General features: G+C 46.6%; 1 protein-coding gene across 1 annotated transcript; it reads left to right on the forward strand.

The window, feature by feature from the left end:
- Positions 1-2471: 2471 nt before the first annotated feature.
- On the forward strand, positions 2472-5966 carry lpar6a (lysophosphatidic acid receptor 6a). The gene has a single exon (XM_038960991.1). The coding sequence runs from the start codon at positions 3451-3453 to the stop codon at positions 4618-4620; it is 1170 nt and encodes a 389-aa protein (XP_038816919.1). The 5' UTR covers positions 2472-3450; the 3' UTR covers positions 4621-5966.
- The last annotated feature ends 9924 nt before the right edge of the window (positions 5967-15890 follow it).

A 15890-nucleotide genomic window follows, 5' to 3' on the forward strand; every position in this document is an offset into this window, starting at 1 on the left:
ACACCAGGATACTGTCTAACTAATACACCAGACTGAGACACCAGGATACTGTCTAACTAATACACCAGACTGAGACACCAGGATACTGTCTAATACACCAGATTATCAGCAGTATCCATCTATTTAAATGGCATTTTCAACAGATTATCAGCAGTATCCATCTATTTAAATGGCATTTTCAACAGATTAACAGCAGTATCCATCTATTTAAATGGCATTTTCAACAGATTATCAGCAGTATCCATCTATTTAAATGGCATTTTCAACAGATTATCAGCAGTATCCATCTATTTAAATGGCATTTTCAACAGATTAACAGCAGTATCCATCTAGTATCCAACCACCCTTTGTCCCTCACACAGTACATAGCATTGATCACATGACATAATGATTTCACATTTTGACTTTGATGTTTTTTGTTTTGTCTCCGTATTTGAAGACTGAATTTGGAGACTGAATGCCTTGGCCTTGGGGCCTGGAGGCAGTTGGCTGTTTCCTGGCATTGTGGGGAGGTTTAACGGTTCTGGGATTCTTACCACATGTTTGTGCTTAGCCACAACCACACACTGACTGAATCGCATGTGAAGCGCTTGTTTTTTAATGTGCTGAGTGGAACGTTTTTTTTTTTTTTTGCTTCGAGGACAATGGTTCCATGTTTATCTAAAACGTTTCTTTGTAACCTCGATGGTGTTTATGTTGTGGCCAACTGGAGGTGAAGAAGAAAGGGGCCTTGGTCATAAACATTGTCTCGCTGTCCTATATTTGTTTGTTTTGAATTTTTTTGTGGTTTGCTGTGCTGCAAAGTCATGTGGTGTAAAAGTTATTTTCTCCAAAGAATGAGGAATTAGATTTAAGGTGGCAAAGCGAAGTGAGAATCCAATCCTTGGTTCAGGTGCTTGTTGTGTAGATGTGGTTTTATAAAACGAATGATGCAATCATGCTAGTAGTTTAAAAGATATCCAGTCCTGGGATTGGCGTAATAACGTTTTTTATTTGTATTTTTTTTTTTTAAATGTGTGATAAACGCTGTGCCCATTTCAAACTGTTCAAACACGTTGAAAAGTACTGAATGATCAGTGTCAACAACTCAAGAAGCCCAAAGGCGTTCCATCTCACTGTTGTGAAATGCTGAGAATCTTTAAAGAATTCCACATCATTGAATAACCATAGAATTTGGAATTAGAATACTGCTAATAAATGAATAGCAGATCTATTGGAATAATAACAGAACAATAAAGAGAATCACTTATAAATTCAAATGAATTCTGGAATTCTGGGTTTAAATTAACTGTCAGGTTCCAGAGGATTAATACCACACCTACTTTAACCTGCTCTGCCCTCCTGTCTCTGTCTCCCCTGAACACACCGGTTGAATGGCAAAAACACAGTCATGCCGTAAGTCACTTTGGATTAAAGAGTCTGCTGAGGGAGGGAGGGAGAGGGAGACGGAGAGGGAGGGAGAGAGAGAGAGAGAGACGGACAGAGCAGTGCTTTTAAAAAAAAACTTAGACAGTGTGTAATGTTCACTGTTCATTTTTTATTGTTTATTTAACTTGTGTTTATGATCTATTTCACTTGCTTTGGCAATGTAAACATATGTTTCCCATGCCAATAAAGCCCTTTGAATTTAATAGAGAAGGAGAGAGAGAGAAGGAGAGGGGGAGAGAGAGAGAGAAAGAGAGGAGAGGGAGGAGAGAGAGAGAGAGAGGAGAGGGAGGAGAGAGAGGAGAGGGAGGAGAGAGAGGAGAGAGAGGAGAGGGAGAGAGAGAGAGAGGGGGAGAGAGAGGAGGGGGAGAGGGAGGGAGGAGAGAGAGAGGAGAGGGAGGGGGGAGAGAGAGAGAGAGGAGAGAGACAGACAGAGAGAGAGGAGAGGGAGGGGGGGAGAGAGAGGAGAGGGAAGGGGGGGGGGGGGGGGGGAGGAGAGGGAGGAGGGGGGAGAGAGAGGAGAGGGAGGGGGGAGAGAGAGAGAGCCCTGACCTCTTGTTGACTGACAAAGGCATCTGAAGCAGCAGTGAATAGAAGCAGTTGTTTATTCCACCTCAGTGTTAAAGGTCATTTCAGAATACAACCCATGAATGCCTGTTAATGAGAAATACAGCTGCCCAAACTCACCCTGGCACAAAACAAAGGGGCGGTTCAACTCAATACTTCCCACTGGACCTGTCTAAACTCTGTCTGTCTGTCTGTCCCAAATGGCACCCTATTCCATATTTAGTCCCCCTTTTGACTAGGTCAAACTATAGGGAATAAGAGACACAGAAAGGGAAAATGGAGTGTGTCCCCCCCCACACAGTCAACAGACAAAGAGAAGAGGGGGGAGGAGCTAAACAACTGCCTATTCTCTCCTCTCAGACCACAAAAAAACTGTCTGCAGGCAGGGAGGGAGGCAGGCAGGGAGGCAGGCAGGGCAGGACAGGCAGGGCAGGGCAGGGCAGGGAGAGAAGTAATCGTTCCTATACCACAAGCCTGTGTTCCTCTCACTGGATGTGTGAGCTGTACAATACCCTTGAGGCTGTCACAGACAAAAACAGAGGGGAGAGAGAGAAAAACAGAGAGAGAGAAAAACAGAGAGAGGGAGGGCGACAGAGGAGAGGGCAGGAAATAGACCTTGAAGAGAAACAGAGACTCACTCACACACACACACACACCCACACGGAGGACTGAAGAGGACCGTAATTCTCCAAGTCTCTACTCTACGCTCAGGACAAAGCAACACGCGGTTGAACTTTAGAGCACAGATACACCGTCAACTGCTATAAACCTTTACTACGGGAGAACTAGGATGGAAAGCCTGGATCATTTTCAAACAAAGAGGACAAAGGAGGATCGTGGATTCTATTGATAAACATTTTGACAAGAAAAGAGGGGAAAGGGTTACTATAAAGAACTCTCCACAAGTGAATTATTATATTTTATTAAACCCTTCTTCTCTGCGAGGACTTGACTGGAGAACGGTTACACGAGTTATTCTGAGCACAGTATAAAAAAAAAGAAGGATTTTTTTTTGTGACTGACTGAGTGGCTGGCTGCTATCTGAGTAAGTACAGCTCTCTGTCTCGGCCAGTTAGTCCTGCAGCCTCGGGGCCGGAGTCCTGCCGGCAGGGGTTAAGGGGCAGGGGGAGGATAGGAGGAAGCTGCAGCTTGGATCCCCAGTACTTGGGGAAGGAAGGGGGTCCTCTTCTAACAACACCGTCACCAACATGTCAACAAAATGGGGTAGGAAACATAGTGATCATGGCGATTTTGGAATGAAAGCCTTGGTGTTTTAACGGTTGTTCAAGAGTTTTACACTGTGACAGTTTAGAGGCATTTTGTGTTCTGCCTTTGTGTTGTGCCTCGCTGGGCATTCATGGTGGATTGGGACCAAGAATTGAGGGAAATACTTTCATTGTATATAGTTGTTACACAACCCACCGACACCTCTCACCGTTCCCTTGTTTCCTCGACAACATGAACAATACCACCCTGCTCCCACTGGCCATGTCGACGGACAACTTCACCCTGATGAACTACGGTCTCGGAGGGATTATCAGGTCAACCATCACCCCTTTGCCGCACCACAACTCCTCCGTTGCCTCAGACAATTCCAACTGCACCAAGAACGATGGCTTTAAGTATCCTCTCTACAGCACCGTGTTCAGCCTGGTGTTCATTGTAGGGTTGATCACTAACATGGCAGCCATGTATATATTCACCTGTTCTCTCAAGTTGAGGAACGAGACGACGACCTACATGATCAACCTAGTGGTGTCAGACCTTCTCTTCGTCTTCACACTGCCTCTCAGGGTTTTCTACTTCCTCAACCAGGACTGGCCGTTCGGCGGGGTACTCTGCAAGCTCTCTGTGTCGTTATTTTATACCAACATGTACGGGAGTATTCTATTCCTCACCTGTATCAGTGTGGATCGGTTCCTGGCCATCGTTCACCCGCTCAGGTCACGGGCGTTGAGGACAAAGAGGAACGCTAAAATGGTGTGTGTGGCGGTCTGGGTGCTGGTGTTGGCGGGGAGTCTACCGACAGGTTTTAAACTGGAGACCACGTCACTACAACACAACCACTCCACCGCACGGTTCTGTTTCGAGAACTTCTCGTCCACGCAGTGGAAGTCCCACCTCTCCAAGATGGTCATCTTCATCGAGACGGTGGGTTTCCTGATCCCCCTGCTCCTCAACGTGGTATGTTCCGTCATGGTTCTCCAGACCCTGAGGAGACCTCAGACCATCAGCCGTGGGGGGAAACTCAACAAAACCAAGATCCTTCGAATGATCGTGGTTCATCTCTTCATCTTTTGCTTTTGTTTCATCCCGTATAACGTCAACCTAGTCTTCTATGCCTTGGTTCGCACCGGGAACCTGAAGGGCTGCGTTGCAGAGACCGTAGTCCGAACTATCTATCCTATCGCTCTCTGTATCGCTGTGTCTAACTGCTGCTTCGACCCGATCATCTACTACTTTACCTCGGAGACCATCCAGAACTCTATCAAGAGGAAATCCACGATCAGCCATGCCTACGACATTAAGTTGTCTGAGGCGCTGCAGAGTGAGACCAGCTCCAACTTCCACTGCAGCCTGAGGACACTGAAAAACAAGGTGTTTAACAACACAGAGTCTTCTGTGTGACACTGGGGGGTGTGGAGGGACTGACTGGCTGGCTGGTTGACTGGTTAACTGACTGGCTGGCTGTATGGCAGGCTTACTGGCTGACTGGCTGGCTGGTTGACTGGTTAACTGACTGGCTGGTTGGTTGACTGGTTAACTGACTGGCTGGTTGGTTGGTTGACTGGTTAACTGACTGGCTGGCTTAATGGCAGGCTTACTGGCTGACTGGATGGCTGGTTGGCTGGTTAACTGACTGGCTGGCTTAATGGCAGGCTTACAGGCTAACTAGATGGCTGGTTGACTGGTTAACTGACTGGACTGGCTGGCTTAATGGCAGGCTTACTGGCTGACTGGATGGCTGGTTGACTGGTTAACTGACTGGATGGCTGGTTGACTGGTTAACTGACTGACTGGCTTAATGGCAGGCTTACTGGCTGACTGGATGGCTGGTTGACTTGTTAACTGACTGGCTGGCTTAATGGCAAGCTTACTGGCTGACTAGATGGCTGGTTGACTGGTTAACTGACTGGCTGGTTGGTTGACTGGTTAACTGACTGGCTGGTTGGTTGACTGGTTAACTGACTGGCTGGCTGAATGGCAGGCTTACTGGCTGACTGGATGGCTGGTTGACTGGTTAACTGACTGGCTGGCTTAATGGCAGGCTTACTGGCTGACTGGATGGCTGGTTGGCTGGTTAACTGACTGGCTGGCTTACTGGCTAACTAGATGGCTGATTGACTGGATGGCTGGTTGGCTGTGTCTGGCTACACCACACAATAGGGATGTAGAGACTGACTGGCTGGTTGCTAGCAGTAGCACCCAGGGTCTCTAAATGGTTCTATCTATATGTAGTTCTGGACTTAAGACTTGTGAATTTAATTGATAAATACAAATACACATACAGACATTACACACACAATGGATTAACATCAAGCACAATGGATTATCAGCAAGCCTCTGGGAGACGTTGGAGACATTGGACTTTGAGGAGGACTGCTGAAGCATCAGCTAGGAATAGAGGACATACTTATAGGATTTCAGTGTTTATCTCAGGGCTGCAACATGGACCAGGCCCCTGTGACTGTCCATGCCATATCTACCAGACAGTCTACCCTACAGTATACAGTTTGTCTTATTTGATCCCCTGTTAGTTAATATGTTAATTTAATATATATAACTAACATCCCCTTGTGGAATTACAACTGTTTTTGCACAATAATTGTGCCAGACAGAAGTTATTAAACTTCTGAAAAATATGAATTGGAATGGATTGTGATCACTGGACAAAGAGAGACAGAGAGAGAGAGAGAGAGAGAGAGAGAGAGAGAGAGACAGAGAGAGACAGAGAGAGAGACACAGAGACACAGAGACAGAGAGAGAGACAGAGAGAGAGACAGAGAGAGAGAGAGAGAGAGAGAGAGACAGAGAGACAGAGAGAGAGAGAGAGACAGAGAGAGAGACAGAGACAGAGAGAACAGGACTGCTAACAGAGTGTAACATGTAGCTACCAATGAATCTGTTTTCATGGCAGCGCTAACTTTATTACCATGGCCTCGATTTCAGTCAACTTGAGAAATATCAGGCTAAAGATTGCTTTATGTATCTCAGTGATGTTAGTTTTGATATTTTGTATTGTGTATGTATCTGAAAACAGGTCTTAGAAGTGTTTTATGAGTATACAGTATACTGTGTGTGCCTGAGGAGATTTTTAAATCCTAAAAACTCGTAGTAGGCACTTTATTGTATATCGTCTCGTACAAGACAATGCACTTGACACAGGAATCGGTAAATACTGCACTGTTGTTTTATGCCACGAATCACCGCTTGCCGGGAAATAAAATAAAAAATATGCAAAAAAGTTGAATATTCATGTGAAAGCTTTTGTTACAAAACTAAAAGGGAAAACGTTTTGTGTAAACACCGAGATAGAATCGTCTCAGTTCCGGAAATGTAACATCACTAAACAACAGTAGGCTATAGATGGAGTTTGTTTATTTTGCAGATTTTCTTCACACAACGCATAATGGGTTTATAAAGAGGGTTTTCAAAAATAGATTCTTCTTTATAACCAAAATAAGATGTCAATATAATACAATCAGTCACTTTAAGCCAAGCATTTGGCATACAGACCAATCACTGTGCAGCTAATTATCCAAAACATCTAGTTCTACAGCTATAGACGAGTGACTGACTGTGAGACCTTGGCGTTTTTCCTGTTCTGTGGACGGAACTGTGTCATGTAATTAAACCACATCGCAGTGTAGGTAGAGAGACAGAGTAGTGTAGGTAGAGAGACAGAGTAGTGTAGGTAGAGAGACAGAGTAGTGTAGGTAGAGAGACAGAGTAGTGTAGGTAGAGAGACAGAGTAGTGTAGGTAGAGAGACAGAGTAGTGTAGGTAGAGAGACAGAGTAGTGTAGGTAGATATTGCAGTGTAGGTAGAGAGACAGAGTAGTGTAATGATATCATTTAGCTAAACAACATCGCAGGTTAGAGAGACGGTAGAGATGGGAGACAGAGTAGTGTAATGATATCATTTAGCTAAACAACATCGCAGGTTAGAGAGACGGTAGAGATGGGAGACAGAGTAGTGTAATGATATCATTTAGCTAAACAACATCGCAGGTTAGAGAGACGGCAGAGATGGGAGACAGAGTAGTGTAATGATATCATTTAGCTAAACAACATCGCAGGTTAGAGAGACGGTAGAGATGGGAGACAGAGTAGTGTAGTAATAATATAGGTGTGTATTAAAGACAGACAGTAGTGTAATGTAGGTGTGTATTAAAGACAGTAGTGTAATATAGGTGTGTATTAAAGACAGACAGTAGTGTAATGTAGGTGTGTATTAAAGACAGTAGAGTAATGTAGGTGTGTATTAAAGACAGTAGAGTAATGTAGGTGTGTATTAAAGACAGTAGAGTAATGTAGGTGTGCATTAAAGACAGACAGTAGAGTAATGTAGGTGTGTATTAAAGACAGTAGAGTAATGTAGGTGTGTATTACAGACAGACAGTAGAGTAATGTAGGTGTGTATTAAAGACAGACAGTAGAGTAATGTAGGTGTGTATTAAAGACAGTAGAGTAATGTAGGTGTGTATTACAGACAGTAGAGTGATGTAGGTGTGTATTATGTCGCTAGGTAACAACATTGCTGTGTAGTGCTGGGAAAGACAGTTAATATGATGTCGCTAGGTAACAACATTGCTGTGTAGTGCTGGGAAAGACAGTTAATATGATGTCGCTAGGTAACAACATTGCTGTGTAGTGCTGGGAAAGAAAGTTAATATGATGTCGCTAGGTAACAACATTGCTGTGTAGTGCTGGGAAAGACAGTTAATATGATGTCGCTAGGTAACAACATTGCTGTGTAGTGCTGGGAAAGACAGTTAATATGATGTCGCTAGGTAACAACATTGCTGTGTAGTGCTGGGAAAGACAGTTAATATGATGTCGCTAGGTAACAACATTGCTGTGTAGTGCTGGGAAAGACAGTTAATATGATGTCGCTAGGTAACAACATTGCTGTGTAGTGCTGGGAAAGACAGTTAATATGATGTCGCTAGGTAACAACATTGCTGTGTAGTGCTGGGAAAGACAGTTAATATGATGTCGCTAGGTAACAACATTGCTGTGTTGGTGTGGCTCCCATAAGGCAGTGCAGGCTTCCTGTCTGTTATTGGACAGGGCACAGAGTTCAAGGTGCAAAGGGTTAGGGTGCAGAAGTGAGGGGATTTATGGGGTCAAAAGGGTATGCGGGTAGGGTTGGAAGCTGGCACCAGCCCCCCCCCCCCCCCCCCCCCTCCATGCTGCAGGAAGTCTTACTATAAATGTGGGTTTCCTTTTGACCAATCAGATAAGGTCATGGATAAACTCATGGATTAGGTGTTCCTGTAAGTAATAGCGTGTTATAGGCCTACTGTACATCATGGTGTTATAACAGTAGACCATGAAAGTGGAACATCCCAGAAGTTATGGGCATGACTAGGACCAAGTGGTGCACTATGGAACAAGAGGGTGCCATTTGGGACAAAGCCTTTGCCGGCTTCTCTAGATGAGCAAGATAACCATGTTGCCACACAACAGCATGTCTGCCTTCTCTCTCTACCCGGGAGTTACTCAACCAACCCCATCTTTTTATTTTTTAAATGTTATTTCACCTTTATTTAACCAGGTAGGCCAGTTGAGAACAAGTTCTCATTTACAACTGCAACCTGGCCAAGATAAAGCAAAGCAGTGCGACACAAACAACAACACAGAGTTACACATGGAATAAACAAACATACAGTCAATAACACAATAGAAAAGTCTATATACAGTGTGTGCAAATGAGGTAAGATAAGGGAGGTAAGGTAATAAATAGGCCATGGTGGCGAAGTAATTACAATATAGCAATTAGACACTGGAATGGTAGATGTGCAGAAGATGAATGTGCAAGTAGAGATATCGGGGTGCAAAGGAGCAAGATAAATAAATAAATACAGTATGGAGATGAGGTAGTTGGATGGGCTATTTACAGATGGGCTATGTACAGGTGCAATGATCTGTGAGCTGCTCTGAGAGCTGGTGCTTAAAGCTAGTGAGGGAGATAAGAGTCTCCAGCTTCAATGATTTTTTTCAGTTCGTTCCAGTCATTGGCAGCAGAGAACTGGAAGGAGAGGCGGCCAAAGGAGGAATTGGCTTTGGGGGTGACCAGTAAAATATACCTGCTGGAGCGCGTGCTATGGGTGGGTGCTGCTATGGTGACCAGTGAGCTGAGATAAGGCGGGGCTTTACCTAGCAGACACTTGTAGATGACCTGGAGCCAGTGGGTTTGGCGACGAGTATGAAGCGAGGGCCAGCCAACGAGAGTGTACAGGTCGCAGTGGTGGGTAGTATATGGGGCTTTGGTGACAAAACGGATGGCACTGTGATAGACTGCATCCAATTTGTTGAGTAGAGTGTTGGAGGCTATTTTATAGATGACGTCGCCGAAGTCGAGGATCGGTAGGATGGTCAGTTTTACGAAGGTATGTTTGGCAGCATGAGTGAAGGATGCTTTGTTGCGAAATAGGAAGCCGATTCTAGATTTAATTTTGGATTGGAGATGCTTAATGTAAGTCTGGAAGGAGAGTTTACAGTCTAGCCAGACACCTAGGTATTTGTAGTTGTCCACATATTCTAAGTCAGAGCCGTCCAGAGTAGTGATGCTGGATGGGCGGGCAGGTGCAGGCAGAGATCGGTTGAAGAGCATGCATTTAGTTTTACTTGCATTTAAGAGCAGTTGAAGGCCATGGAAGGAGAGTTGTATGGCATTGAAGGTCGTCTGGAGGTTAGTTAGCACAGTGTCCAAAGAAGTGCCAGAAGTATACAGAATGGTGTCGTCTCCGTAGAGGTGGATCAGAGAATCACCAGCAGCGAGAGCGACATCATTGATGTATACAGAGAAGAGAGTCGGCCCGAGAATTGAACCCTGTGGCACACCCTCATAGAGACTGCCAGAGGTCCGGACAACAGGCCCTCCGATTTGACACACTGAACTCTATCAGAGAAGTAGTTGGTAAACCAGGCGAGACAATCATTTGAGAAACCAAGGCTGTTGAATCTGCCAATAAGAATGTGGTGATTGACAGAGTCGAAAGCCTTGGCCAGGTCGATGAATACGGCTGCACAGTAATGTCTCTTATCGATGGCGGTTATGATATCGTTTAGTACCTTGTGCGTGGCTGGGGTGCACCCGTGACCAGCTCGGCAACCGGATTGCAAAGCGGAGAAGGTATGGTGGGATTCGAAATGGTCAGTGATCTGTTTATTAACTTGGCATTCGAAGACTTTAGAAAGGCAGGGCAGGAAGGATATCGGTCTATAACAGTTTGTGTCTAGAGTGTCACCCCCCTTTGAAGAGGGGGATGACCGCCGCAGCTTTCCAATCTTTAGGAATCTCAGACGATACGTAGGAGAGGTTGAACAGACTGGTAATAGGGGTTGCAACAATGGCGGTGGATAATTTTAGAAAGAGAGGGTCCAGGTTGTCTAGCCCGGCTGATTTGTACGGGTCCAGGTTTTGCAGCTCTTTCAGAACATCTGCTATCTCGATTTGGGTGAAGGAGAAGCTGGGGAGGCTTGGGCAAGTAGCTGCGCGGGGTGCGGAGCTGTTGGCCGGGGTTGGGGTAGCCAGGAGGAAAGCATGGCCAGCTGTAGAGAAATGCTTATTGAAATTCTCAATTATAGTGGATTTATCGGTGGTGACAGTGTTTCCTAGCCTCAGAGCAGTGGGCAGCTGGGAGGAGGTGCTCTTATTCTCCATGGACTTTAGTGTCCCAAAACATTTTGGAGTTAGTGCTACAGGATGCAAATTTCTGTTTGAAAAAGCTAGCCTTTGCTTTCCTGACTGACTGCGTGTATTGGTTCCTGACGTCCCTGAAAAGTTGCATATCACGGGGACTATTCGATGCTAGTGCAGTACGCCACAGGATGTTTTTGTGCTGGTCGAGGGCAGTCAGATCTGGAGTGAACCAAAGGCTATGTCTGTTCTTAGTATTTAGTTCTTATATCTATGAGGGTGCCCATGTTTACGGATTAGGGGTTGTACCTGGTGGGTTCGTTAATAATTTGTGTCAGATTGAGGGCATCTAGTTTAGATTGTAGGACTGCCGGGGTGTTAAGCATATCCCAGTTTAGGTCACCTAGCAGTACGATAGATGGGGGACAATCAGTTCACATATGGTGTCCAGGGCACAGCTGGGAGCTGAGGGGGGTCTATAACAGGCGGCAACAGTGAGAGACTTATTTCTGGAGAGATTCATTTTCATAATTAGAAGCTCGATCTGTTTGGGCATAGACCTGGATAGTATGACAGAACTTTGCAGGCTATCTCTGCAGTAGATTGCCACCCCCCCCCCCCCCACCCTTTGGCATTCTATCTTGACGGAAAATGTTGTAGTTGGGGATGTAAATCTCAGAATTGAACAAACTCTCAGTGAATAAAACAAACTTAGGGAGGAGGCTTCTTATGTTAACATGCATGAAACCAAGGCTTTTACGGTTACAGAAGTCAACAAATGAGAGCGCCTGGGAAGTAGGTGTAGTACTGAGGGCTACAGGGCCTGGGTTCTGATGTACAGGGCCTGGGTTCTGAGGCTTCTGATGTTAAGCAAGTCTGTCATATCAGCTATGTTTTTTGATAAAAAGGCAGTAAATGAGGCTGATTTTACTGTTTTGGTGCCAGACGAGGCTCCACTGATAGCCATGTGTAGCGGTGGTAGGGATTCACTCCATGGTGCTGAACAGAAAGTTCTGCTGTTGGGGCAGATTTATTTTTAGGCCCTAACACTTTGTGGGTAACGTTTGTCACCGTTATAGTGCAATGAATGTGTTGTTTAGTGTTGTGGCTTTGCTGGCGTGCATCCCCCCCCAATTTTTGGGGGGTTTGCTGCACCAAGATTAACATGCTAAAATCGCCAATGGTCAGACTGCATATCTTTACAGTCTGAGCCCTGTCCTGGAGCCAATGCAGTGTCTGTGTGTGTCTTTTGTCGACTGCCTTGGAGCACATCGATGTGATCCTTTACTCATTCTAACCACCCAATACTTTCCTGAATGTTTCTGACGAAGTGTGTGACTTTGTGTTTGCTTGTGTGTGTGTTTGTGCGAGCGTTTGTGTGTGTAATCATGATGTAAAATGGCGCCGGAGAAGAAGGCAGACGCTTTACGTGCCCCCAACCTATTGTGTTATTTTGTTCATTTATTTGCAACTTTTGTTTTTTACTTATATTGTACATAATGTTGCCGCTCCCGCCATTTTTGACCGAAAAAAACTTCCGGACATCAGGACTGCGATTATTCACCACGGACTGGCAGAATCCTTTTTTTCCTTTAACGAGTCTGACGAGCCCGACGCAGACGATGTACTGCTTTCTCGGGAACAGGCCCAGATCGCCGTGATTTCCGTGAAGAGGAGGATGGAGAAAAAGGGTCCGGAGGGCGGGATGCCTTCTAAGAATTGGTAGGCGATCGAATAAACCCCCACTTCCTTCCATTCTGATAGCAAACGTGCAATCTGTGTTGAATAAAATGGATTACCTACCTGCAAGATTAAACTACCAACGGGACATTCAAAACTGTAATATCTTATGCTTCACGGAGTCGTGGCTGAATGACGACATTATCAACATACAGCTGGCTGGTTATACACTGTTTCAGCAGGATAGAACAGCCACCTCTGGTAAGACAAGGGGTGGTGGACTATGTATTTTTGTAAATAACAGCTGGTGCATGAAATCTTATGAAGTCTCGAGCTATTGCTCGCCTGAAGTAGAGTATCTCATGATAAACTGTAGACCACACTATCTACCGATGGTTTTTATCTGTATTTTTGGTAGCTGTTTACATACCACCAAAGACTGATGCTGGCACTAAGACCGCACTGAATGACCTGCATTCCGCCATAAGCAAACAAGGAAACGTTCACCCAGAGGCGGCGCTCCTAGTAGCCGGGGCATTTAATGCAGGGAAACTTAACATGCATGAAACCAAGGCCTTTTCGGTTACAGAAGTCAACAAATGAGAGTGCCTGGGGACACGCAGAGCCTGGATTAACCTCTACATCATCAGAGGAACAGAGGAGGAGTAGGATGAGGGTACGGCTAAAGGCTATCAAAACTGGTCGTCTAGTGCATTGGGGACAGAGAATTAAAGGAACCGATTTCTGGGCGTGGTAGAATAGATTCACGGCATAATGTACAGACGGGGGTATGGTGGGGTGCGGGTACAGTGGAGGTAAACTCAGGCATTGAGTGGCGAGAGTGGTTGCATCTCTGGACGTGCTAGTTATGCTGGACGAGGTCACCGCATGTGTGGGAGGTGGCATGTTGAGTGGGACTAGGGGCTCCGCAGTAAACTAAAACAATGATAATTATCCTAAACAACAGTATACAAGGCATATTGACATTTGATAGAGACATAAAGCAATAAAGCAATCACAGGTGTTGATTGGCAGAGCTAGCTAAGACAACAACGGGTAAGACAACAACAGCTAATCAGCTTAGACAACAACAACAGGTAAAATGGCGATGAATGGGCAGAGAGGGTCGATTAACTACACACAGGGCCTGAGTTCGAGGCTGGGGCTGAAAAATAAACAAAATGGAGTTAATTAATGAACAGTCCAGCAGGCATCAGCTATGTAGCCAGGTGATCATAGGGTCCAGTGAACAGCAATAGATGAAACAGGGAAGCCGGGGTAGTCGTTACTACGCTAGCAAGCGGGACACACAGCGTTTAAAGTTAGCAGGCCGGGGCTAGTAAAAGCGTCTGCTCCGACATCCGGCAAAGGCCGGTTGATGGCACAGCGGATGGAGTTCCGTCGGCAGACCAGTCGTGGTGGTACGGCGTGGCGCCGTGACGACAAAGGGTCCATGCCAGTAGCGAAAGAGGTATTGTAGTTGTAGTAATTTTGTTTGCTGGCCAGGAGATGCTCCTGGCTTGCGGCTAACTGGTGCTAGCTTTCGGGACAGGGGCGTTAGCCGCTATAGCCACTTGGTATCAGCTAGCTAGCAGCGATGATCCGATGCAAAGGTCCAGAGCTCACGGCAAGGATCCGGTGGAGTAGTGGATTCTAGCCGTGTTGGGGTAGAGTCCGGGAGGCATCAGCTGTGTAGCCGAGTGATCAGTGAGCAGGCCGGGGGGTGGGCCTGGCTCAGAGCTAGCTTCGGGGCTGGGCCTAGCTCAGGGCTAGCTTCGGGGCTGGGCCTAGCTCAGGGCTAGCTTCGGGGCTGGGCCTAGCTCAGGGCTAGCTTCGGGGCTGGGCCTAGCTCAGGGCTAGCTTCGGGGCTGGGCCTAGCTCAGGGCTAGCTTCGGGGCTGGGCCTAGCTCAGGGCTAGCTTCGGGGCTGGGCCTAGCTCAGGGCTAGCTTTGGGACTGGGCCTAGCTCATAGCTAGCTTTGGGGCTGGGCCTAGCTCATAGCTAGCTTCGGGGCTGGGCCTAGCTCAGGGCTAGCTTCGGGGCTGGGCCTAGCTCATGGCTAGCTTCGGGGCTGGGCCTAGCTCAGGGCTAGCTTCGGGGCTGGGCCTAGCTCAGGGCTAGCTTCGGGGCTGGGCCTAGCTTCGGGGCTGGGCCTAGCTCAGGGCTAGCTTCGGGGCTGGGCCTAGCTCATAGCTAGCTTCGGGGCTGGGCCTAGCTCAGGGCTAGCTTCGGGGCTGGGCCACTCGGTGGCAGCTAGCTAGCTGTGATGATCAGGAGTAGTGGTCCAGGGTTTATGGCAGGAATCCGGCATTGTAGTGGAGGAAACGGTCCGATACTGGCAGGCTGGCAAGTATTATCCAGGCTAAAAGCGGCTGGTGTCTGTGCAGAAGGTAAAGGCCGCTAGCAGTGGCTGACAATGACTAAATAGCTAGTAGCTAATTAGCTGGTTAGCTTCTGATGGCTAGCTGCTGATGGAGGTTCTGGCTATAAGGTCTAAAAATAGCGGATCCGTATCACATTGGGTGAGGCGTGAAGGTATATTTAATTTAAAAATGGAAAAAATATTGAAAATAAATTTAAATATATACCCCAAAAAAGGCGAAAAATACAAAATGTACATTGGAGAACGACAAACCATGTCTGGACTGCTACGCCATCTTGGTTGACCAGGGCCCTCTAGTCAACTCTCTCTAACCAGGAGTTACTCAACCAACCCCCATCTCTCTCTATCCAGGAGTTACTCAACCAACCCCCATCTCTCTCTAACCAGGAGTTACTCAACCAACCCCCATCTCTCTCTATCCAGGAGCTACTCAACCAACCCCCATCTCTCTCTATCCAGGAGCTACTCAACCAACCCCCAACTCTCTCTATCCAGGAGCTACTCAACCAACCCCCATCTCTCTCTATCCAGGAGTTACTCAACCAACCCCCATCTCTCTCTAACCAGGAGTTACTCAACCAACCCCCATCTCTCTCTATCCAGGAGCTACTCAACCAACCCCCAACTCTCTCTAACCAGGAGTTACTCAACCAACCCCCAACTCTCTCTATCCAGGAGTTACTCAACCAACCCCCAACTCTCTCTATCCAGGAGTTACTCAACCAACCCCCAACTCTCTCTAACCAGGAGTTACTCAACCAACCCCCAACTCTCTCTAACCAGGAGTTACTCAACCAACCCCCATCTCTCTCTAACCAGGAGTTACTCAACCAACCCCCATCTCTCTCTACCCAGGAGCTACTCAACCAACCCCCATCCTTCTCTACCCAGGAGTTACTCAACCAACCCCCATCTCTCTCTAACCAGGAGTTACTCAACCAACCCCCATCTCTCTCTAACCAGGAGTT

Source organism: Salvelinus namaycush, chromosome 23 (genome assembly GCF_016432855.1).
Source record: "Salvelinus namaycush isolate Seneca chromosome 23, SaNama_1.0, whole genome shotgun sequence".
Taxonomy (NCBI): Eukaryota; Metazoa; Chordata; class Actinopteri; order Salmoniformes; family Salmonidae; genus Salvelinus; species Salvelinus namaycush.

What these genes read in the sequence shown, in the direction of transcription:
- lpar6a (XM_038960991.1), top strand. Translation starts at nt 3,451, where the DNA reads ATGAACAATACCACCCTGCTCCCACTGGCCATGTCGACGGACAACTTC.